Raw genomic sequence first — 27,216 nt, forward strand, 5'->3', positions numbered from 1 at the left:
TTTCTACAATTCAAAAATTTAATAGATTGAGATCAGTTTAATTCTACATTTTTTATTGAGTTAACTGCTAATCATTATATACTGGCACTGCAACTCATGTCAATTGTTGTTTTAAGAAAATTTACAAAGTGACTGCACAGTAACTCATTACAACTTTTGAGTTGAATCAGTTCTTTGGTTATGTCTATGAAGTTTTGAACTTATACGAATCAAATAGTTGAAATCTTTTAGTTTGATTTCTTAATACTGTATAATTTTAAGCACAGTGTTGTTTTTTTTTATTATTTTCTTTTCATGTTTTCCAGATGATTTTTTGTGTGTGTGGATCATTCTAATGGAGTTAATAGCCCTCTGGAAATTGTTAGTCTTAAAAAAATTTTATTTGTCTATTGACTGACGAAGACTTTATATCCATTTTGAGAAATCATAAAATAATGCAAAATGGATTTTAGGAAATTATTGGAAGCAGCAAATTATAATTCACATGAAGCCAAACATGAGGTAACCTACATAAATAAAACTCCTTTGATGAACATATTTTATCTTTACAATCACCTTAACTTTATGAACAATAGAACATATCAATTTTAATTTCGTTCGATTTTGAATACTTAAATTAGTATTCATAAATTTACACTAAATTTGTAAATCGCTTAACGACAATCACTTTGCCAAGACTGCAGTGTCTTGTTTATCTAATGACTTACCAATTTCTTAACTATTATTTAAAACTAATTTTACTTTAATGTTATGAAAAATTATTCACCCTTTACTCTATCTATTAAATATAATTATGAGAATGATATGTTAAAATTTTATTTCTTATGTAACTTATAATATTTATTATTAATTTATAACTTATTTTAGGCACATAATATTTGCCTTTCAATATTAATATTATCCGATTCTACACATTAATGGGTTCTGATTCTACACATTAATGGGATCTGTGTCTACACATTAATGGGATAGTATGGGTTCTTTCACAACTTTGTTATTAATGTAATTCATAGGGAAATGTCCATATCGTGATATGTCACACCAACCAAAATCCGCAATGAGCCATTGGTTTTAAACAAGAATAATTATGAAAAAACATGTAGAGGTTTGTCTGGGGGTGGCTATGAATTATACCCTTAAGAGTTGACCCTTTTCTGTGATGTTTTTTTTTAGTTTCTCGCAGGTTGCTGCCCGAAAATTGCCAAGACTTGGCGATTATTCTGCCACAGATCACGATATGGAAATCCCCCATAATTCTTTAAAATTATAATCGTTTTTGTACTATTTTGAGGAATAAGGAACTTATCGTAAGCAATTCCACCGAAAGTGATTGAATTTTTTTCTTCAAATAAACTTTATGTATTCTATATCATTTTTTATTTAAAAATTCTGTAGTAATCTCTGTAATTTTTTTTTTACTTGTAAATTATCACGAAAATAAATAAAAAAAATTTGCAACAATTTCAGAATTACATTGCCAGTTTCCAATTACTAATTTACATAATAATTTTGTTTGCTTTTTAAAATATTGTTTTTTATAATAGCTATTAGTAAGTTTTCAGTTAATATTAAAAAAATATGCATAACTGTGATAAAAAGAAAGGGTCAATTTAATTGTTCTTTGAAAGGTAACAAGAATAATCAAAAACTTATTGAAGTTTATCCTAAACTAAAATTTTTTTTTTTAAATTTAAAGTATCAAAATGAATTACCTTAACAAAAATCATCAATCATAAGGACATATGCTTGTTGCAAATAATAATTTTTAGAAATTCTATATGTTAATAACAATTTTAAAAGCATCGAACCTATTAAATTTGGTTAATACAATACACGAAAACAAAGCGTGACATCCTAAATAACTAGTGAGTGTATCTTCACTCACTACAACTCAATAATTTAAAGAATGGGTATTCAGCTAGTAATTGAAATATATTTATTAAATAGCTAATTATTTTTCACATAGCTGAATGCAAAGTTAAATTTAGAAAGTTGCATGGCATTCTCTTGTACTTTTAGTATATTTATTTTTTTAGTTTATTTTGAAATATAATTTGCATGCATGCCTTTTTTATTATTGCTTTGTAAATAACTTTGATTATCAATTAAATCAGACTTTACGAGAATCACACCCTAAAAATATAGTATTTATGTATTATAGTGTGCGAAAAATATTTTCAGACTTAAATTAGTATATATAATTCAAAGAAAAAAAATATTTAAATGAATGATTTAAAAAAAAAATTCATTGTTGATTTAAATTAATGTTTCTTTTTTTTAAATAAAAAATCAGGTGATTTGTACCTTGACTTAATCAAGATTTAAATCAGGCCAACTCTGCTTAGTGCAGACTATATTAAAAGTTACGAAATCAGACACAAAAACTTACTTTCTCTGAATTAACATACTTTTTGTTATTGAGGGATTTGGATTCCTGATCCTCTTATTATGGAAAGTAGGCACTAAACATGCTTTTAGAGGTCCGAGCCCAAGGAATTCAAGCTCATCCTAGCCCTAGATATCTAGGATTATTTACAGGCCTAGTCAGTCTGAGATATATAAAGATCAAATTTTATACCCTTGCCACTCTGCCTTTGAGGTTTAAACAAGGAAATTAGTTTGGAAAATCTTTTTTAACACAATTCATTAAAAGAGTTTAAATTTTTTATGCTTAATTACTGAATTAAATATTTGTTTTAAAATAGATTAAAAAAAGTTTTAAAAAATTTAATCATGAGTCTGAGCCTGCCCTTAATCTTTTTTCAATTAGCTAGTCTGAGCCTGTGTCAGACTTCGGCCGAGTTCATCTCATCTCTAGTAGCCAACCTACACTCTGATACCTCAATAATTTGGTCAGAAAAGCGGTTAAAAATTGGAACTCTTTAATGTTGTTAACTACTTTTTGCACAATTCCACAAATCTTAAGACTTTTTAAGCCAACCTAAAAAATTTTGCATTTTAAATAGCTGACAATTTTTAGTTGTATAATATGCAATTTTTTTTACATTATTTTAAAAAATGCAATTTTGTATGGAAAAATACAAAATTTAAGCAAAATTAATTGGATAGTTTTTGAGAAAACGAATTTTAAGTATACAATTTTTTTTAGGTTTGATAAAAATGCATAATTGTAATGATTTCAGTTAGGCAAACTGGAAATGACCTAAAAATCAAGACAAAAAGTTTTATGGAGAAAAAAAGAAGAAAAACGATAAACTTTTTCTTAAAAAAAATAATTTAGTTTTCCATCTGTTATTAATTCTAAAAAAATCATTTTTGCTTTAAATAAATACACCAATATAAAGTTTACACTCACAGTATGTTATGCAAATTTCTTATCAAATCTTTTATATGGAATGTAACTAGAGTAACTAATTTTTTTGCAACAAGAGTAACCAGGAATTTTTCTCCTAATAAATAAGGTGTTTGTATTTAAAATGACTGTTAATTAATAAGTTGACCTTCCTTTCTTGAAATTATTTAAAGTAAGAAGATTTTATTACATAATTTAGATAATAAAGGATCATTAATGCCTCTTGTCAGGTTATAAGAGTAGCCACCCCGTGGCAGAATCGCAGCGACACGACGACTTAGTTGCAGAACGTTAGAGTTCTTGCAGAAATATTTTTCTTTTTTTTAAATAAAAAAATATTACTTTTCTTTAATACAGAAATTTACACGGAATATCTGAATCACTTTTTGAAGCGCTCAATTTACGCACGCCCATAGTATCGTAAATCGATGTAATGTTTCTATTGTATTTTCGGCAGTTATTGATATTGATTATTTAGATGATTTTAAATATCTCGAGATATTCCTGACAATAGGGAAAATTCGAATCGTACATTTGAGTATTTACTTTTTAAGGCAATAGTTCTGTGGAATTTTTGGCAGCTATTGCTATTGATTCCTCCATAATTTTTAAATCCAATATTATGAATATCTCGAAACTAAACACGCATATGAGAAGTCCGATTCACATGATTTTGTCATCAATCTTTTCAGCAATTGCTACTGCGGATTTTTTATTATTTTGTTTTATTGTGATGATTATTTAGAAAATGCGAAAAAGGAAATAATTTGTGCACCATTTGTGTGGTGGGGGACACCAGCAAAATGCGAGAATATCTCCTATAATATAAAAATAAAATATTATTACATGTCCAATTAAAAAACAATGAGTTTTTTTTTCTTTTTTTTTTAAACACAGCGCTTTTGTTATTTTAAATTAGTAACTTATACATTTGTTATAATTAAAACCATCTGGCAGAATGATATTAGTGCTAGAGAGTTTTGTCGCAGATAGCTCGAAAAAATTCTGCCACAGCCATATTTTATATTCACCATTCTATAAAACTATTAAAATGTTTCAAGTTTTTTCTTTTAAAATATGCAAGGTAGACATCCAACCAATAAATTTTTCAATTTAAAATAAAACTCTCATAAGTGAAAGCAAATCAATCTGCAACAAGACAATACATGTAAGTAACAAGAATAACCATGGACTGTGTCACTAACTTCAATAATATTTCAGATTTTTTTATGACCCCTTGAAATAAAATAGTACCCATTGTCTTACAAAAGAGTTAAAGTCGCTTTTCGTGAAATTTTTACGTAAGTTTAAATTTATATGTGAAAATTATTCTCAATTTTGTCTCCTATGGTTTCAGTCATGTAGGAGCTACTGCCTGGTCATTTCAAATGCAATCAATGAAAGATATGTCTTCTGAAGTTTGTTCTTTTAAAAGTTTTGCCACTTTCAGGATTGTTTGTTAAGTATTCTTGCTCATAAGAAGAATTCAGGGGTTATGCACCTATTGGGCAATTTTTTTTCTTTACAACCATTTTTGGCACATTTTTATTTATGCCACTTTTGTCGCATTCCGAAAATGTCATAGAATATTACAACCTTGTTAAAATTGGATTTTACTTATATTAAGATAATTTTTAGTGCAAAATATTTAATTCATAAATAACAGATGTTTATCAAATGTTATTCTCCAGCCTACTGTTTTGTTATGTGACCTGCACAAGGTGCTGAAAATGGAATCTAATATTGCAACCCTATTGAATTCAAATTCGAAGTTCACTTTTGTTAAAGCAATAATTTTATTAATAATTCAATGTGTACTTATAAAAAAAAAATTCGAGATCTTTACTTTTTTTAATCTTTTTATGACACTTTTTTATTACTTATTGTTACACTTAAATTTTTTTGTTATTATTATTTTATTATTGGATAAATTTAATGTCTTTAAAATGTCTATTTTGGAAATTGCTTTTCATTCAGTTGACGCCAAAGGATTTGCGCTTTTTCACGAGCGTTGACAGGTCAGCGGAATAAATCCCAAAGTACCAATAATTTTATTTAAATAGTGTTTTATAAAACTGGTTTATCTGCACAAAATTTGTAATGATATTATTAAGATGTGATTTGTACACCATAAATAAATATTCTTTAAGTATTTCCAATGTATGATACAGTTGAAAAGATTTCTGCTACTTTTTTTTGCATAAATATATTGCATCGGGTTAATTGAACTTATTATTTTACAGTCCTCAATCAAAACTTACAGCACAGTTCTTCCACCACCAAAGAAAGTTGGAAAATCAACTGTTCAGTCTGATGGCATTAAAAAGTTTTTGGCTAAGAAAAAAGCTGAAGAAGATGCCAAAGGTAATTATAAATTAATTTAAGAGTAGTTCATATACATGTCTGTATAACGATTTTTTTTTTTAAAGTTAATAACTTGAATTTAAATGAAAAATTTTTATATTAAGAATTTGTAATATTTACAATTTTGATGAAACATGCTATTTTGTGAGAAAAACTGCCAAAATCATGAAATTAAAACAGCATACTATGCCTTTATATTAGTTTGTCGGGAGAACCAATGATAATTTTTTTCTGGGGCCACCTAAATTGTAGATTAGCTCTTGGTGCAGCAGTAAAAATTCTGAAAATTTACTCAAACAATTTCTCTGGTCTGTATATATTTTCAGTGGGCAGGTAACAGACCTGTAAAAAAAGAAAAAAACTTCAATTATGAAACAGAATAAATTTAATAAATATAATCTTTAAAATTTTTAAGTAAATTGCTGATTATTAAAATGAATTTTATGAAAAATTGCATAGAATGTGTAATATTCAGAAATGCAATGAACTATGCTATTTTGTGACCAAAACACCAAACCAAAAGATAAATAATAAAATCAGCATACCACTATTTTATATGTAATTCAAAAATAATGGGGGCTTCATTGGGTTGGGAGCTCTAAAATTTGTTTCAGACCACCACTAAATAAAATGTCATTGATCTTGTCAGGAGCAATCGATGTAAAAAGATGGCGTGCTATTGTGGATTTTTTTATTTGAGTGAAATGCTTTGGTCAGAATTTTTGGTCACAAAATGGCATATTTCATTAAAATTGTGAACATCAATCATTCTCTGTATTCTAGCTTATTTAAATAAACTTTTTTTTTCTTTATTTATTTTTAAAATCTAATCATGACTTGTAAAAGGACCAGTAAAATGTGTATAAACTTTTTATAATTTTTGATTACCCACTAGTAAAACTGACAGCTGAGTGGTAGCGCTTCATACTCTTAGTGCCACAGGTCCTGGGTTCGATCCTCGGGCCGGGCAAGGTTGACTCAGTCTGTCATCCCTTCAGTGAGTCCAGAACCAAGCATGCTTGGAGACTTAACACTGAGAGTTCCTCTTTTGGCTGACCACCCAACTGAAACATCTGCTCCTGTACCCCATAGCCCATGGTCAAGAAAACTGAGATGGGCAAAGTTAACCTTGGCCCTATAATGACTGTTACTCCAGTTTTTTTATGGGCTGTGGCATTTAGTTTTTTAGTAGTACCCACTAGTTAATTTTTTTTCTTTTTATTTCTAACTTTTTAATGTTGTGTATGAATTTTTATGTATTGGTATAAGTTGAAATGTGCCTTAGAAGTAGTGTAGATAAAAAATTATTACTGATTTTTAAAAATTTGTTGTGTCTTATCTAATTTTGCCTGCTGTCTGTTGTATTGTTTGTCCTTTCTTAATAGTTGTTAATGTTTACAAGTTTTTCTTATTTGTTTATTTATTGTATTGTTCTGTTTGTTTATTTATTATATACAGTGGAAGTCGCGTATCCGGAATCGGCGGGACTTCCCGAAGTCCGTATATTTGATTTTTCCGTATAATTGACCTCCAAGGTAAACAAAGCTTAAAATTATCTGAATCTAAGAAGCAGAAAATAAATAAACATTATTTTTCGGGCAGTAATGTTTTAGTATTAGAATGATATCTAATCAATCATAAACAAAATATTAGAAAAAAAATAATTATTGCTATTTGAAAAATAAATGTAGAAAACGAAAAAAATTCACAGTTATAAAAATATTAATTGCTCTCTCTGCCATTTTGAACTAGAACGATTCAAGCAAGAAGGGGAAATTCCCGTCATTCATTAAGGTGGGTAGGTAGAGAAGAGAAATTCATTTCCTCCTTACTTGTCATTCAAGTTGAGGGCGGGGTAGTGATAAATTCTTATTTTCTCTCCCATCATTGGCTATCAATCAAGCATAAAGGCGTGGCATGCTGATTGGGTTCTCTTTATTTTTTCTTGTGTGACTGAAGGGGATTCCCCCTTCACTTTAACATTTGCTGTGTTTACCCTTTTTCACAGTATTTCTTCTTCCCCTGACACTCAAATAAAAGGGTTCCAGGAAATGCCTCTTTTACTAGCCAGCTGCAGAGGAAAGAAGGGCGAGGGAGGGGACTCAGTTCTGCTCTTTTGCAAACAAATCTTCTCCCCCTTACCTGCATTCCAGAGGAGGAGCGTCATGGTCTTAGTAGATCTTCTGTTCTCTTTTCTGTTGATTTATGGGTTCAATGCATAGATCTCCAGAAGCTGAGAAGTGAAAAAACCTGTCAAAAGACTGCCTTTTTTTTTTTTTTTTCAAAAAGGAGAGGGGAAGATGAAGAAATGTTTGTTTATTTTGATTGTTAAAAAGTGTCCGGGAAATCTACGCTTCCGGAAAAGGGACGTCCGGATATGGGACGTTACACTGTAGTTGTATTGTAATTAATTACAGTTAGATTTCCACTTTTTGAAAACTTGTTTGTACCAGGGTTGGCAAGTTTTTGATGCATGGTAGTAAAATAGTTTTCAATATTCAATCAGTTTTTAATACATAATTTTTTTTACATAATGTATCTGTTACTGCTTGTTGTTTATCTTAATATCTGTTTCTTCTTAACATCATTTTAGCTGCAGAAGCTCGAAAGCAAAAGGAAAGATTGCTACAGTTGAGGTCACAAAGTACCAAGAATAATAAAAAAGCTAAACTTATGGCAGCACGCACTAAAGATAATGACTTCAGTAAGATTAAACTGTCTGAGGATCAAGTCGCATCTAAAAAGAAAATAGAAATTGAACTCAATCGTAAACATTTAAAAGACAAGAAGGAAAGAATGAAAGCTCGTATCGAATTAGAAGAAAAAGAAGCTCAACTTCCTCGGAAAAGAAAGCGAAAATCAAAAAATGGCGGGGAGGGTGCTACCCAAGGACATGAAAGTGATGAACCCATAGAGGAAGAATATTTTAAGAAAGATAAAAATCCTCCATCTAAAAATGGATTTCGTAAACCTCCCCCTCCACCGGTAAACTTTAGTGAACTTTTAAAAATGGCCGAAACAAAGATGCACGAACCTGTGGTTATTCCAAAGAAGAAAGAAGAAGGGAAACTTATGACCAAGAAGGAGAGAAGAATTTATGAGGAAGAACAAGCTAGAATGAGGAGGAAACAAGAACTTTTGCAGAAAGGTATACAACCCAGTTTGTATAACAAAACCCCTAGCGGGAAGAAAGAAAATGACAAAACTCTTACCAAGAAACCTCATGTTGTACACATAGAAAAAAATAAAACTCTTAATCCATCTAGTGAGTCTTCCTCCTCTAAATTTAAAATTCCTAAAAGTTCTGCCGCTGCAGACGCAAACAAAACGAACAATGGTGACTCAAAAATTATGCACCCTAATAAATCACAGTCAAATAACATAAAAAAATTAAAGCCATCTGGACCTAATGATAGACTTCAAATAAGCAAAAAAGAAAACGTTGGTTCAACAAAACCTTCTGTGCCACAAAACTCAGTACCAAAAAAAACCCCTAAAATCAAACCTGTATCTACTTCATTGCCTAGGACGTCTTCTATACCCACTATCGATGCAGATGCTATAGCTGCTGATATAGAAAGAAGAGTAAGAGAAAAACTTGAAAAGCAATATGCTGAAAAAGTGAAGAAACAGTTGGCGGATGATCTCGAAAAGCAAATACAAGCCAAGTTGGAAAAGGAAATAGAAGAGAAATATCGCCTTTCTTTAGAAGAACAACGTAAAAAATTTAAATTACAAAATGAACCAGTTGAAAAGGTCAAAAAGCCTGACATTTCTAGTAAAAGTGCAACTTCACTTAATGGTAAAGTTCCTCAAAAAGCTGTCTTAGATAAACCCCCAATTAAGAAAAGTACAGATAAACCAACTATACAAAAAATATCTGCTCCACAGCCTCCACCAAAAAAGAAATTCCATCCAAATCCTTATTTAGATCCTCCAAGACGATTGCTCGAACCCATAATTCCTCCCAGTAAGTTGAACATTTCTCTTTTTTTTTTTTAACTCTCTTTATCATACACTGTTTTTAACCTTTCTTAAAACCGTTTAACAAAAGTTCATTGATACTATTTACATATCAAACTCGCGGCCTGAGATGAACATTTTTGCGGCACAGTCAATATATCCGACGCAAAGTAAAAATAAAATAGAAATGCGAATTAGAAAGAAAACTAGCATATAAAATTAGAATATACTTTATTTATAAACTATACGGATAATTTTAAGTTGTAAGCGCGAAAATTTAAAGTTCTAATTGGCTTGCGGCACCTGCCATTCCAGGGATACTGCATTGTATCAAAAATACGCAGAAAAAATTTCAAATCTTAGAACAGAATTTGAAACAAGGTTTAAAGATTTTAATTCTTTGGAAGACAAATTTTGTTTGTTTTCTTCAATTTTCCCAATAAATATAGATTCAGTACGACTCAAATTTGAAGGCAAAATTCATTGAAGTGGGTGTGACTGAATTTTACAAATATTTACCGGCAAGGTTTGAAAATACTTGAAAATTCCCATATTATTTCCATGTTTGGAAGTACTTTTTAGTGCAAGCAATTATTTTCTGTTATGAATGGAAATAAATCTCCTGTCTGAAACTATATTAATAACGCTCACGTTGGGTCAATTTTGAAAGTAGTCTCGGCCAAATTTCTACCGAAATAGGAAAGATACTAGCAGACAGGAGATGACAAGTATCAAGCAATAATTTAACTTTATATATGTTTATTACAATGTACTATTCAAAATAAAAATATTTATTTCTATGAACATAATTTTTTTTTTTTTGCAGCCCACCTAAAGTAAAGCATTGCTTATTTGGTCCAAGTTAGCTTTTGAGTTTGACACCCCTGATTTTCATGATGCTATAATGCATCAAATGTTCCAAAAATCAAAGTGGATGGGGGAAAATAAGTAATTACTTATCCCAGGGGTGTTTATCCCAGAAGTGCCTTCTTAAAAAAAGTACATTGTCCAAAAGTGTGTACATTTAAAAAAAAATGTTTTTTTTTTCTTGATTAGTAACGAAAAAGAAAATCGGATTATTCTGAGTTATTACATCATTGCATTTCCTTTGTGTTTTCATTCTAGACCTTAATAAAAGCAGGACACTGGAAAAGGCACTATTACCCCAAAAATTGGGCACCAACCACAAAGAAGGCTTTGAACTTTACAAAAATTTGAGTAACTTTTAAGAAACTCAAAATTTACTAAGTTCTTAAGTTTTTTCCTGAAAAAATCTTATTTTCAACGAAACAGTTTAACTTAAAAATAATTCCTATGTTAAATTTGTGTTTACAGAAAGTGGTTTTAGAAATTAGTGTAATTTTTGCATTTCGCAAATGTTGCGTTTTGTAATAATAAGGTATTAAAAGCATCGGAATTTTAAAAATTATGTCGAAATGGCTGTCAAAAAAATTATAAGTAATTGTAATAACTGTCAAAAATGTGATCAGTAATGTGGATTTATGATAAAATAGTTGATAAATGTAGAAAAATATAAAATTCGCTAGCCCTGGCATCATATTAAAAATATCAACTTTGAGTGATTATCTTTATCTTAGACTACCAAGGGTATTGACAGACCTAACATATGTTTAATGGCAAAGATGGGAAAATATATATTTTCTAATTTTTAAAAGTAGTTAAGGATAATTTACTTCTCCTGAAAAAAAGAAAAAAGGTGGAAACTAAATACAGGCATGGCATGAAGTTGTTAATATTTCTAAATTATTTTGTTGTTAGTTCTCTTTAATCTTGACTTAAACATAAATATTTAATTGTTTGTTAAACTGACAGCATTCATAGTTTCACATTCTTTTTTTATTTTCACAATTTGAATATATTGGTATTTTCAGACATTTTTCTTTCTCTTCCCACTTTCATGTCTGCAAATAGCTTTAATACCAATTTTTTCTCAATCAGATAAGTTTCTTTTAATCAAATCTGTTGCGGGAAATCTTAGCCAGTTTTAGTTGATAAATTTTTGAGAACTAGTTTAATTTTTAGGTCTGTTATTCATAGAGTTATTATGTTTCAATTATGAATGTCTTTTCTAGAAAAGAGACGTGTAATAGAAGATTACGATGAAGATGATGATGATGATTCTGATATGGACAGTTTCATTGATGATGGGCCAGCTGTAGATGATGAAAACTATTCTCAATATATCAAGCAAATTTTTGGATATGATCGCAACAAGTAAATAAATTTGAAGCTTTATCTGTTAAATTCATTATTAATTTATTTGTTTTTTGCAAAAGAAACTTTGCTAATCTTTTATTGAAATGTCAGAAAATTTTCTTGACGAAAAACGACTTAAGTAAGGCCTATACACAGTAATATATTAGATGATAGCTAGGATCAATTAAAGCCTCTCTACCATGCTGTGGTGTGTGGCGTTGTAAGGCAGCCACGCTGTAATCTCGTTAGTGTTGAGTTACCTAACTTGCTCGTTAAAGCTTTTAGCGTGGTAACATTTTGAAATATTGCAGCGTGATACAATCCTTGTTTTTTGGATTTCTTTCTTTACCCATCGTTAGTATAGCAAGTCAACATCGTCAAGACGATGCCACACGATAGCGAGTTGTCGCAAAAACTTGAGGCGGTCAAATTTCAGGCTATCTGTTACAGGGACCTCAGGATTTCGAGAAATGTGGTGTCCGCTCAGTGGAAACAGTTCGCAAAGACAAAAACAGTGGTTGGCCCACCTGTTCAAGGCTGCAAAAAGACTACAGCACTGGCTCAAGATCATTATTTGAGACTTTTGGCCAAAAGGGATAGGTCTGTGACAACAAAACAACTGCCTCACAACCTAATTAATGCAAGAGGATCATCCATTTGCCCTGAGACTTAATGCTGGTGGTTTGTAAGCTAGGTGACCTGTAATCTGTATTTTTTTTTGGGGGGGGGGGCTGTGAACCACAAAAATGGCCAAGGCCTGGCGTTGAGAAAAACTGTCTTGGACAGAGGATGATTAGGGAAGAGTTCTCTTCAATGATGAGTCAAAAAGTTGTATTTTTAAAACTCAGGAACTATTTGACCATTTTCTCCCAAATTTTGTACTTTGTCATTTAAAATTGCTTTCTTTAAAATGATGAGAAAAATTGTATACCTTTAAATTCATAATTTTTTCAATTATTAATAAATCAAGTATACCTACTCAAAGTTACATTTTGAATGGAATTATCTTTCAATGAACGGATGGATAGTTATGTGCAAAAATGTTTAACTTCTCCTTATAAGCTTTCGAGATATGGTAAAATATGCAAAAGTAAAATTAACATTAAGGCATGAAAACTTAAAACCACTCTCCAGACTGAAGTTTTGGTACCACATAGCGGCAATCCTCTATATTTTGATAGACTGAAATCCATACCCATTGAAAAGAGGTATGTTAATTCAAAGAAAGTACACTTTTGTGTGTGATTTCGTAACTTGAAATATTGCCTGCATTAATTAGTTAGCATGAAACCACTGAGCCGTAAAACCACTGAGATTGAACAAGAAGATGTGATCATTAGATCAAAAGTTATTTAGGGTGATCCGTTTATTTTTTAAGCTCTGCACATTAGGGATGCACAACCTGCTGCCTTCGAGAGCTTCTAATCACGATAAAAAATAGACAACAATTTGAAAAAAGAAAACGTCAAAGATTTTTTATTGCACTTTTGAGTCGTGACGTTTTGACATTCTCAATTTTTACAGATTCTATAGTAAATGTATGTTTAACGTGCTTTCTTTAAGCCAATTTTATCACATTTTTTTAAGCAGCTATTTACCCTATTCAATGTAATTTCAAAAATCCCAAGTTTTTATTACAATACTATTATGACACACGTGTTTCAGATCACCTATTTAAATAATCACTTTTTGGCGCACTTTATTTGTGATGATAAATGATTTTTTATCCTTTTTTTTTTTTTTTTTTTGCAATTATTTCTTTCTTTTCCAACCATTTTTTCCGCAGTTGTTGCTATGCATTCCCACGTAGTATAAAAAATTCTGATAATTTTATTACGATATGCGAATTTTAAATCGCGCATTTGACATACTTTATCCATACTGAATTCAGAATAACAGAAGAAAAACAAAAAAGCAAATTGTTCTTAGTTCCTAAAACAAAACAGTAACACTGAAAATCACAGTTCTCTGTGTTACCGGTTATCTATATTACTGCAGGGAAAAAGTGACAAATTAATCGTGAGAGATGTTCATTAAAATGCTGCCTCATAATAAAAGCAGCAAAAATGAAAAGAAAAAAATTCTTTCTCAATTCTTAGAACTAAAAGTATTGAAAAAATGAAGAAATTGACTTGTTTGAATATAATTTTTTTAAAAAAAACAGAAGTGCAAAAAGTTAAAGTTGTGGTTTAGTATAAAATAATTTAGTTTCAATTCTTCAAATTTCGTTTTTCCATTTGTCTTCTAAAAGATAAATTTGGGAGCCATGTGCAGTGAGATAGATTTTGAAATTTAACAAATTTGTGTAAAAACTATTTCTTATATTAAACAATACAATATTATAGTTAAAAATACCATTTTATATTATTCTTTATCATATCTATACAAACTAAAAAAAAAAAAAAAGAAGAAGAAGAAAAAACTTCCAAAAATACTTTTCTAAAAAATAATCTGCTGAATATTTGGCTGATCATTCGATCAACTGAATTTTTGACAAAAGGTCCAAATACTCGTTAAATCCCTAATTTAAATGCAATGTTATTGCAACCTGAGAAATTCACAAAGTGGCAGAAAACATGAATTTTTAAACTGCTCACTATACGTAATTTTGATTTCTTTTTCTTTTTTTTTTCTTGCTTAAGTGATCTTTTTTTGGTAAAAGACAAAAGAAAAACTTTACTATTTAAAAAAAAATCTAGTAATCAATGAAAAGAAATAATGAAGTACATTACCAAATAAGTATTGAATTTTATTTTGAACAATAACAGTTTGTTTTTATATTGGGCTTTTGTTTAAACCTTGTAAATTTTATTTCAATTAAAATATTTATTTGAATTTATATTACTTAATATGTACTAATTTTTTTCCTACTTTCATTCTGTGAGCATAGCAGTTTTCTTTCATTGGAATTTATTTTTATAATTTATTTTTATAATTTAATTTTTGTATTGCTTGATATGATAAAAAAAAAAAAAAAAAATTCGTTTCTCCGATGTTTATTTATTTATTTTGATAAATCTATTTTCAATAAGATGAAAATGGAAATTTTTTTTTGAAGAAAAGTATTGTTTTTCTTCTTCCCATTTTTGAATGAATTCTGATAATTGAATACCTTTAAGTAGATTACTAAGTTCATTGATAAAAAAAATTAGAACACTCTACACTTAAATAAATATTACTACATTTACCATCAACATGTGCGGCCCTTCGTTAGTCAATCAGCTGTGCAAGTGGTCCTTCACTCAAAAAGGTTGTGCACCCCCTGCACATGTTTGAAAACTGATCTGATTGCAAATTTTTGCTAATTATATATACTCGTGTCTCTTTCTTTTTACTTTTGTATGCAAATCATCTAGAAGATTTTAGAGTGATTTGTATCATTCCGAATACAGTAGCATGAATTCTCTTGCAATAATTCAAATTTTTAAATTTATCTAATTATTGAATAATAATTAATTAATTGCCTTGATTGTGAATACTTGAATATATTGTGATGGGGAATTTTATTTTTCTTCCAGATATATTGATTGTGATGATGATGACATTCAAGAAAGTAGTTACCAAGAACAAATGAAAGAAGAAATGAGAAGGTAAAATTTCTTGTCCTTTTTTTTATTTATTGTATAATTTGTAAACTAAAAGTTCGTTGTTTTTAAATAAAAAATTTTTTTGTTGAAATCAATTAAAACTTTAATTGCTTAGGATAATTGGGATAACACCCAGTAAAAATAATCCTATTTATTAGAAAAAATTTATATCAGATCTTGCACCTTATTTGTTTGGCAAGTTATGGCTACAACTTTACAATTGGGCAGTAGCAAGCTAAAGACTTAAAAAAAAATCCAATCCATTTTGTCAACAATAACACACCGCAAATGTCATCATTTTAATCAATTGATACATGAACATAAAGCAAGATGTTTGAGGCATTTTCCCCTAACTGTAACAAATGCTTTTTTTCATCATTGGCATTAAGATATCATAGCTATTTTTCTTCTCAAAACTAAATGACTTATATTTTTTTTAATGTTCATAAAATTTCTGGACGGTAGATGTAGGATTATTTTTCTTCCAGAAATGATGTAAACAAGCATTATTATAAGAATAGCATTTGTGACTTGACTGGTAAAACAAGAGAATAGATAGAGGAAAATAAAAAATAGGGCAACGGTGGTTTGGATGTATTGCTATGGCTTAATTTTTTTAAATTTTAAGATTTTATTGATATTTTTTATGTGTCATTTTTTATTCTTCCTGCTGATGTATTTGCATTGCAGGGTTGCCACAGGCGACTAAAAAGCAACTATTTTTGGCATGAGGCGACTGTGGCAACTTTTTTTGTCTGAAAAGATTAAAAAAGCAGCTATTTAAAGGAAAAGGAGACTATTGGGAGACTTTTCTATACTCCTAGCGATTGTTTTTTTTTTTTTTTTTCAAAGCATAAATTAGGTGGAAAATCTGCCCCCCCCCACAACATAATTTCTGAATACACTTAACTTTTTTTTTTTTAAAAAAATAAAAAATTTTGGATTGCAAATTTGAGTCTTAACTTTTTAATTCCTTCAATCTGCACAGACTCCATTGTAAGTCTATTTCATTTCTCGATCTCATTTTTAATGATTATTGATACGATATTACGATACATGAATTTCGAATTTGAGTAATCATTTTTCATATATATATATATATATATATATATATATATATAAACATTTACGTTTATATAAAAATTAGCATATTTACCACCAACTTGACTGAATGGATCATGATATATGACAATTAAGTCATTCACAAAATTTTAGTCATATTTTTGATAAATTTTTGCTCTTACTTTAGGCAGCTATTTCCCTAGTTTTTGACTACTATTTTTATGTTTTAGGCTACTAAAAGCAACTATTTTGTTCATTTTTTTCTGTGGTAACCGTGATTTGCTGCACAATTGTTTTTAATAATTAATAATCTAAATAAATAATGAAGAAAAACTTGGAATTATTGTCAATGAGGAGAGATGTTTATTTCCCAGAAATAAAATTTCATCTATAAGCCAATTTTTTAATTAAAAATTTTTTTTCAATAAGGTTTGTTCTGAATGCAAGAAAAGAAATGAAAATTTTTTTCTGAGAAAAGCTTATTTAAATTTCTCAAAATATTTCTATCGTTAGCCATCAAAAGCTGAAAAAATTTTAAAGAGAGAGAGAGACCTAGTTTTGAATTCACATTTAATCTAAAAGGTGTGACCAAACTATATGGTGAATGCTTGATGCCATACCTATTATACTATTATATATTTGCAAAGAAATATATGTTTTTTAAAATCATTTCTTTTATTTATTATACGTTTTTGACATCTCCTGTGCGTTTCTTGTTAAGAGCAGCTTATGTTTGAAACTCTGTGTCCTTTCAGTGCTAATTTTAGTCTCAGAAACAATAAAGGAAAAGTCTGCAGGTGCAAAATCAGGGGAATAAGAAAGTTACTAAATTTTTATACCCTCCTGTCTTTGGACAGATTTTTTTCGTATGTCTGAAATTGGTACTGCAAATACTAATTTACAAGCACAAGCTGGTTTTATTGAAACGCTTGAAACAATCTTAAATGCGTTTTTAAACGTTGTGAAAATTGGGTTGCAAAAAAAGGCTCTTTCCAAGGACTTTGATGTCATTTCTTTACAAATGTGTAATACCCATTATAATTATATAAACAGTCATCTTACTTTTTAATCGCCCTTTGTAAATTATAATTAATATTCATTTTCTTAAAAATATTAGTAGATTATGTAATCACTTGCTGTCTCTCCTTTTTTTTTTTAAGAAAAAAATATTAGCTAAATATGTATTATATCAAGTATGGCACAGCTGTGTTTTTATGTAAACTTTCTTTTTTAATTTGTATTAATTTAATATTTAGATTTTTTTTTTTTTTTTTTGATGAAATACATTGTTAACATCTTTTGTAATACAGTTTATTGTCACATTTTACTCATTTGCAGACTTCATCGAAACAGCAATTAACAGGTTTTACATTTTGGTTTTTTACTTACAAATGTATCGATACTTCAATTTAAATTGACATCATTAGTTTAAGTTTTGCATCTCTACTACTTACTTGCAAATGTATCAATGCTTTAATTTCAATTGGCTTGATTAATTTAAATTAATTTGACAATTTAGTGCTCACTCACGCATGTATCAACACCTAAATTTCAGTGGACCCGTTAATTATAATGCTACGTTTCCGCTACGCACAGGTGATTCATGCTTCAATTTCAATTGGTTATTTAAACCAGTTTTTTATTAGTATTACACACTTAAGTTTTACTTGACTTCATAAATTTATTGGATTTAAAACTAATTATCATTTGCAGTTTTATAAATTTTGTAAAGCAAAAAATGAATTATCAACATTTTAAAATGACCACTTAATTACAATATAATCTAAACAAACATATCAATGACAATTGTAAAACAAACCATGATCATATTTATATGTTGCAGTTAGAAATGTAATAAAAATAATTTATTATTTTAAGCTTATTTTTTTTTTGTATTGCTTCCTAAATCTGTATATCTATATATTGTTTTCTTTACCTTTAGTACCAGATTGGGGTATATGGAAGATTTAGAAGAGGAAAGAAAACTGCGAGAAGAAGAAAAAGCAAGAAAGGTACGAATGAAGAAAAAGAAGTAATATTTTTCAAATCATTACCTGTCTATTATTCCCATGGAATATGAATTAATAAAAACATTCAACTGTACATACATTTTTACGTATGCATCGCTTTCCGTGTCTTGTTTAAAGTGTCTTTCATTGGGAACCATGATTTGTGAAGAAAGAGAAAAGCATGATTATAAAATCATCTTTTATTTATTTATATAGTGTTTTATTTATCCTTGTGATCCCATACTACAAAAAACAGATTGTATGAATACCTTATTTTCCAGTGGATAAGATTTTTGATGTATAAAATCAAACTAAAAATAATGGACCAAGTGATTTATGTGATATACTTAGATGAAGATTGTGTGGTCTGTTTATTATTATCATTATTTCTCTACCTTTTCAATTTTTTAATCGAATAATTTTTTTTAAAAATATTTTTGTGGTTGTTAAAAAAATGGCCAATCTGTTAAATATTTTATATCATATCCTTTAAAAATGTACATATATTAATTAGAATCAACCAGGGTTGGCATAATTTTAATCACTTGATTTAAATCACCTGATTTTTTTTAAAATCAAGCATCCATTTCAATTAAAAAAAAAAATTTACATTGTCATTTATAAATTCATTATAATAGTTTTAATTTCTTCAAAGTACAATTTAATTAATATTTGAGGTTTTTTCTTGAAAAATAACGAGATGGAGTAATGTATGTTAAATAATACATTATTTTCAAAATCAGATTAGTAAACAAATAATAATAAAACTAGTTTAAATATGAATAAAGATGTAAAACTTTTAAATTCTTATTTGCTGTAAAATAGTTTACTGTTAGTGAATATATTTCTATTATACCCATTCATTTTTAAATGTTTATTTAAAATTACTTTTGAAACTTATTAAATATGTAGTTTGTGTGCTTAAAGAATGAAGAAAGACCTGCTCAATCAGGAGTGATTTAAAATAATTAATTTTTTCTTTGTTTCTTGATCTAAATAATTTATTATTTTTTCACATATGTAACTGACAACTTGGGTTTTTATAAATTTATGATATTGTTAAACTTGAATGGAGAAAAAAAAACTATGATTTCATTTAATCAGTGATTTGTTAGAAATAGTATGTAATTAATTTTTATGTTAATATATTTTTCAGAGCTTTGATGGATAGATGTAAAGAATCTTATTTAAATCTATTAAATGATTTTTCCAATCCCGAAATTAACACTAAATTCATAGATTGATAACAATTGTGATCAAGTGTTAAGAATTTCTATTTTTCAAACTGGCTTATCACTCACTTGGTAATTTTGTGAAATTATAACTTTTTTAATTTAACAGGGTTTTTTATGGTCAGTTTAGCAATCTAAGTAATTTCTATTTATTTTATATCTTAGTTTAATCTCATTAGTTAAACTTAGTTACTTGCATCCAATTATACATAGATAATTTAAATATTCTTCAAATGCTATCTTTACTGATACTATTCCCTTGTTAAAAGTTTGAAAACTTACTGTAGATTATTATTATATATATTGTATTATATTTGATATTGACCTATGGAATTAAATTTAAACAGAAATATCATTAACTAATGAATTTATTTGCTGAATAGTCAGCTTAATTATTTTTCAAACACATTATTTTGTATGTAAGTTATAAATTTTTTATTTTATTTTATTTTTTATTGTGCTCATAAAAGTAATACCTTTATGAAATGAAGATCCAGATCTGAGTGTAAATTAAACACATTTATAGACTGAGTGTATTGTAGAAAACTACAATATTTACTCCATTTTCTGCAGACGCCTTAAATTTTTCTTTCATTCATTTATTTATTTATTTACTTTTAATTTAATTTGAACAGTTTTTCTCAGAACTTAATGAAAATTTCCTTTCAAGTGTTAATCATCAGTGGTTTATAATAATTATGATTAGTATTGACTTAGTTTTATATTAATCATTTTTTGTGTAATGGTGCAATATTTGTAATAAGTTTTATCGTGCTGCATTTAGCAATGCTGCAAGGTTTAACCTAATATATGAAAATATATAAGACCTGTAAAAGAAATTTTGTTGGATAATATTTTTGTGGAAAAGTGGTGAGTTTAACTATCTGGCCATAGAGTAAAAACTTTTGTTCAAGAACCTGTAGAAACCACGGAATAAAAACTTTGATAGATTAAAAATCTGTTGATGTCACAGAGCATAAACTTTAATTGATTGAAAACCTTCTGATGACATAGAGCATAAACTTGAATTGATCGAAAACCTGCTGATGCCTCAGAGCATAAACTTTGATTGAAAACCTGTAGGTGCCACAGGATTAAAACTTTTATTGATTGAAAATATGTTGGTGTAGTGCAGGAAAAAAATAAGACTTCTGCTGGCTCCAGAATTTTCCTTTTATCACTTTAAATTGGTTCTGAAAATTTATTTCTAGCAACTTTTTATTTTTTAAAATAGAAGTCAATGGTGTTCTTATCATGGATAAAATATGTCCACTAAAAATCTACTAATTTAAAAAACATTTTTTTTTTTTAAGTTGAGGTTTGTTTATGCTCTGGAAAGTATGGTAAACATAAACTGTGTGTTTTCCTTTTTCAATTTGATATTAAAAAAAGAAAGAAAGAATGCTTGGTCTTGTTGAACTGAACAACACTGGAATCGTGTATAGGTGGGTTAATTAACCAGAGTGAAACTTAATGCCTTTCTTGGCAAAAACGTGAATTTGAGAAAAGTTCATTTTATGTGAAGATGTCAAATAGTGAATATTTGTTAAGACTGTCTTATATTTTATTTAAATTAAATAATCATTTGTGTTATTTTGATATTTATGTTAGAAAGCTAATATATTATTCTTCATGTGTGCCTGCCAGTATGTTTTACAAATAAATGAAAGTTTGGAAACATTTGTAATAAATTGTTTTTGATATTTCTTTATATTATGTAAAGTTATCTTGATTGTTTTTATTCGTGCTACCACTAAAAATGAAGTATTCATTCATATTATATTTTTGTTTAAGTTTTATGAAAGTCTATGTGATTATCTGAATTATTTTTAGTGTGCACTTTGTATATTCTCAAAAGCACATCAAGATAAAATTGCAGATTGATATAGATTTAAGAATGTTATTATCTATGGCAAGTTAACTAGGCTTTGTTGTAGAAGGTAGAAAATGTGATGTTGCAGTAAAAGACTTAAATTTTTAACATTCATGATTGGAAATATTGATTATAAAGGGAAATTATTAAGGATGAAATCGAGAGTTGTTAAGTTGTCATTCAATTTATGTCATCTTTTTATGTTTTTCATTATGATTTATCCGTAATTACTACAATTTTGTAGTCTAGATTACAGTTAAATAATAAAAATCAACTGTTATTTAAAAATTTTCAGAGTAATCTGTTAAAATCATTTACTACCAAAAGTTTTGAAATTTTGCTTGCCAAGAGTATTTTAAAAAAAGTTAACTCTTCAGAGTTACTTTTGTCATGCAGAATATTATTAAAATTAGGTATGTATCTAAATAGAATTAAATAGTAGAAACAGCTTAAAACTATGCAAATTTGAGTTTTTTATTTATTTTTTTAACGTTTTATATATTATTGTACTTCAGATTAAGGACAGCTAGTATGGAAATTAGGCACTTCTGAGTTTACTTAAATTTTTTTCCACATCTATTTTCATTTACAAGGACAATTCAGAAAGGTTATTTCATATTGTTAATTAAGTACTCCTAAATATAGTAAAAGGATTTAGCAAAATGTAACTTTTTTTCTTTTTATTTTAAATTAAAGAGTCGAAACAGGAGAGGAAAAATTTTTTTTGCTTTGATAAAGTTATTTTTGGCTGTTATGCAGCTTAATGGGCAACAAAATATATTACAAAGCTTTTTATAGTAAGATCAATTAATTTTGTGAAACTATACATCTTTTTTAGTAAAATAATATATATTTGTTTTATAATAGTTAATATATATTTGTATTTAAAATAATATACATATATTTTCTCCCCTGCTGTCTTATAGCTTCAAACCATTTATACTAAAATGACAAATTTTCAGTAATATTTTGCGTATTACTATTGAATGTTACAGAGTAATATCAATGAACTATAAATTTGACGAAGAAATATATTCTGCATAAAAATTTATAACTTATTGTTTTATTTAAAAGAAAAAAATTTGGCAAAACTCATGCATTTTAAAGATATGCCAAGAAATATTTTCACACTAAGAAATATAATACACTAAGATATGCCAAGAAATATTTTTACAATTGAAGGACTCATTAAATTAGGTTCTGAGTAACATTTTAAGAATTTTATAAATAATGCTTAAAGTTGATGTATTGATAGTAGGAAATCAAGATAATGCCTTGTCATTATTTCCTGTTTTGTAAATTTCTTATTTGGAACATCTATAAATCTTTAGCACAAATTGTGCACATTATAGCTTCACTGTTATAACATTCTAATTTCCTGCCAAAAGAGAGACTAAAATCACTAATTGACAAATTGTTGCCAAATGCACTGTGAATTTTCTTTCACTCGAAAATATTAACAAAGTTTCACTCAGTGCCTCTATTCTCTGGGATCTTCAACATTTAAAGACTTGGCTAAATGAAACTAAAAGAAAAACCTTCCCTGAGAAATTAAATATATATGAAATTGGTAATTTCATATAAAACTGTCTTTTACTAAGTTCTTCTATTGTGTCAAGATATAATTGTATACAGTGATTTGCAATTATGTACATAGTCATTATGGCTCAGCCCAGTTAACTTGACATAAACTATAGAACTGATTTGTATGAAATTAAATTGTGACATTTATTTTCAACATTACAATTTTTAGGAGAAAAAAGTACTGTTTAATAAAAAACATTTCAGATTAAAAAATTTTGTAGACAATATTAACTTTTATACTTGCATTTTTTTTTATATGTTTCTTTGCATGAGAAAATTACTTCATATATTTCTACTTCTAGTTTGTAACAAAACTCTCACGCCCTCATCATTTTCTTGTAATGTATTGTATCATCAGTCATCAATCAATCAATAAAGTGTGATACCATTGAGTCTAAGTGTTTTATTTTTAAAGCAGTCAAAGGTGGATTTTCCAGACTTTATTAATCTGAAACTTTCTAGTACAATTAGATTTAATTACAAATAATTACAAAATAGAAAAAGCTCCCATTGTAAACAATATAATTTTTTGTTATGTAGAGCTATTGTAAGCATATAACACCCTGAGGGTCATCCCCTTCTTATCATAGGTATTCTCGAAAATTGTACCAAGTATGGTATGGGATATTATCAGTATTGTGTTACATTTAGTAAAAAAACATTTAACAAAGGTGATTCTTTTGTTAACATTCAAAACTTTACAAAGTTTGTTTTTCTAAAAATGAGTCCCTTAAAAAATACTTTTGATGGTGATTTTATATTTTTGTTATTTTATTTAATTTTTACATCATTTTAAACTGTATTTTTAAATCAGAACGTTGGACACATCACTTATGCAAGGTGTGGGGAACTTTTTTTGGTGATAGAAATTTATCATGAAAGTGGTGCACCTTGCTTTCCCCCTTTGCGTCTGCTTGGAAAATTTTATTAAATAAATTTATATTCTAGTATCGAACTTTTTTACTCCTGCAGAAAAATCGGCCTACATATGTGGCAATATACAATTGCCTGAATGTCCTCAAAATTTTAAACTTTTAAATGTGGCCAATATAGTGTAAAAACGTCTGTGTATACCATGGTAAGTTGGAAAGTTTTAGACAAATTAGGGACTAACAAAGGATAGAGCCTGATTATAATGTCAATGAAACCTAAGCCTACTTGAAAGTACAGTTAAAGTGTGCTAATCTCTTCCCACTTGCTTGTTCCTGCTTGATTTTATTTTCCATTTTTATTACTCTGTGTGTTGGCATTATAAGTTTTCTAGCTTTTTAATTTCATAAATTTAATTTTTAATCATTCCTAATCCCGTTATAATTGGGTATACTATAGCCTACGTCACAGGTTGTGTTATTCCTACTAAATTTAACCCATGAACTTCATTTTCTGCGAGCCTAACTTCAAGCTACAAATAAACAAACGAAGTGTTTGATCGTTTAAATAGCTGCTCGCCTGATTTTATTGCATTATAAAGAAAAGTAATTGATATTCGATTTTTGATTAATAATTGATTTATGTGGATAGTGGCATAGAATTTAGCATTGCGTCATGGTAAATGTTATTCCTACTAAGTGGAAGTAGTTGTGTTTTTTTATATTATACCCAATTAAATTAAATCAATTATTTAATAACGCGATGTTTAGTTAATTCGCGATCGCAACGCTCGAGTACGCCGTCTAGCGGGAGCCTGTAAATATCAGACATTAATTTATCACGTTTTCATTTAGTTCCATCGAAATCGTTGACAGAATCAGACGCCATTTTTTAGCAGCAAATAAGAAACAAAATTTCCCTAAGGAAAAGGCCGAAGAACTTGGAAAAAAATCTCCAGAATATTAGTAAATCTTTCAGGAACAGAACACGCCAAACATTTGAAGAAAAATTCCTCAATAATTTTTAATTTCTATTATCAACAAACTTGCAACTGATGACTTCCGATTTCGGGTGTGTATTAATGTAAAATGCATTTCTTCTGTCTTCAATTCATTACGAATTAAAGTGAAGTAAACATTGCTTTCGTCATTCCAGTGAATAAATATGAATTCAGAACATACAGAATTGTAATAGTTATAGCATATTCTTCTTCGTTATAGAATAGTATATATTTCTGTATCCATATAATTCGGAAAACAACAATAAAAAATTAACCAAGTTACTTGAAATAGTGCCATTTGTGCTGATTCTTAATTAATTTTAATCGTTTTCTTGGTAAGTATTTTTTAGTTTTGAAAGAATAAGTTCAACTAGAATTCAGCTATTCTGTTTTTAGCTACATATTCAAATTCATATCAATTATAAAATTTTGCTGTGTAGTATGTTATCTAAAAGTAATGAAGGGATAAACTATGTATCTATTATTTGAGAATAAAGTTTTCAAACAAGGAACTTATCATTTTGGAATTCTCCGGGAATTATAAATCAGGTAAGTGCAATGATTTTAACAATAAAAAATTTGCTTGTAAATAATTTTTTTTCATTTGATGATGGTTGTCTACAGAATGGTTTTTTACGTCTGATTAAGAACTATAAGAATAATAAAAAAAGAAACAATATGAAAATTTTTATTTAAATGTAAAGAATTCTTAAAATCGTTTTTTTATCCTAAGAATTCTTTATTTTCCGTTTTTTAGTTTATAATTTTATGATAAAAATTGTTCTCAAAATACTTTTTTTGAAAAATTAAATGGTATAACATTATGTGTTTATGTATCCTTCTTGTATATTCCAATGTTTAAAGTAATATGATTCAGAAAAGTATGGAATTAAAATTCGGTACTTACGTATTAACGCCACCGCCGCTACAGATTTGGTGGTTTTTAAGTGCCGCCAATCTACACTTAAAATTTTTGCGACGATTCATAAAATAGAACACTTTATTTAAAATCAAAATAGTCAATCGGATTTCGCTGGAAAATGAACCGAGATAGAGTTTACCATAGATTCAAAACAATCATATCGCCATATGAACTCTGATAAATAAGATTCCAAATGAAATAACATTTCCAAAACGTACGTTTACCAAGATAAAGTTTCATGTTGTGGGAATTGGTACATTTTCGTTTTTTCGGTAAAATATTTCCCTCCTGAAAAAATAAAATTGCATCTTGTTTTGTTTTTGGCAAATCCCAAAGACGAATTTTCGTAGCACTAAAAATGGCGACAAAAAAGAATTGTTTTTTTTTTTGTTTTTGTTTCGTCAGCATTCTTTATTTTACGTTTCTTAGTTTCTAAATAATGATTTTTATTGAAACTTGAAATTTTTTGATAAAAATTGCTGTCAAAAAACTTTGTTTACAAAATTAAATTTCATAAAATTATGAGGCTTATGTATACTTTTTGTTCATTTTAATTTTTGAAGTAATAACAATGATTCTTAAAACTATAGAATGTAAAGTTCAAATGGGCCTTTCATGTTATAGCATTAAAACTATTTCTCGGGCATTAGGTTTTAACTCTTATAAGAATATACATATTTTTTTCTGTTAATGTACAAATATTTTTCCGATGTGTTTTGGATATTCCTTCTCTAATAAAAAGAGATACCATTTTGTTTTCGTTTGCATAAGAAAGAATATCAAGCAGTTTTCTTTTTTAAATTTAATTAGCCACAATAAAGAAGGAACGTTGCAATGCTACGTGCTACGTTAACGACGTCTCTAGAGTAACTGAATGACTGTTCATATAGAAATCGCAGGTGTTAGTCTCATACAACAACGCCCCCTATAGTTCGTTGCGATCGCGAATAGAACCGGCAAAGTTAGATTGGAGCTGAATTCCGTTTTTTTTTTTTTTTTTTTTTTTACAACTTGAAGCTATGAGAGTAAAACGTACTAAATAAATTTGTAATCATGAAAGTAGCATTATAAAATGTTAAAATAAATTTTTAAAACGTGTTTAACTTTTTCCTTTCCGAATACAAGAAATAGGTTAAATTTAGCTTTCTTAAAAATACATTTTTCTCTTAGAAATGTGTATTAACCTATTTCATACGTAGCAATATATCATAGCTTGTATT

At 28.2% G+C, this 27,216-nt stretch overlaps 1 protein-coding gene across 1 annotated transcript; it reads left to right on the forward strand.

The window, feature by feature from the left end:
• The first annotated feature begins 234 nt into the window (after window positions 1–234).
• LOC107443183 (uncharacterized) lies at window positions 235–18,621 on the forward strand. The gene is made up of 6 exons (XM_016056970.4): window positions 235–501; window positions 5,557–5,677; window positions 8,271–9,647; window positions 11,734–11,875; window positions 15,376–15,447; window positions 18,449–18,621. Exons 1-6 carry the CDS (start codon window positions 442–444, stop codon window positions 18,540–18,542), a joined length of 1,866 nt encoding a protein of 621 aa, XP_015912456.2. The 5' UTR covers window positions 235–441; the 3' UTR covers window positions 18,543–18,621.
• Window positions 18,622–27,216: the final 8,595 nt, after the last annotated feature.

The sequence above is a fragment of the Parasteatoda tepidariorum genome, chromosome 10, assembly GCF_982258835.1.
Source record: "Parasteatoda tepidariorum strain Cologne lab strain chromosome 10, Ptep-v5.0, whole genome shotgun sequence".
NCBI lineage: Eukaryota > Metazoa > Arthropoda > Arachnida > Araneae > Theridiidae > Parasteatoda > Parasteatoda tepidariorum.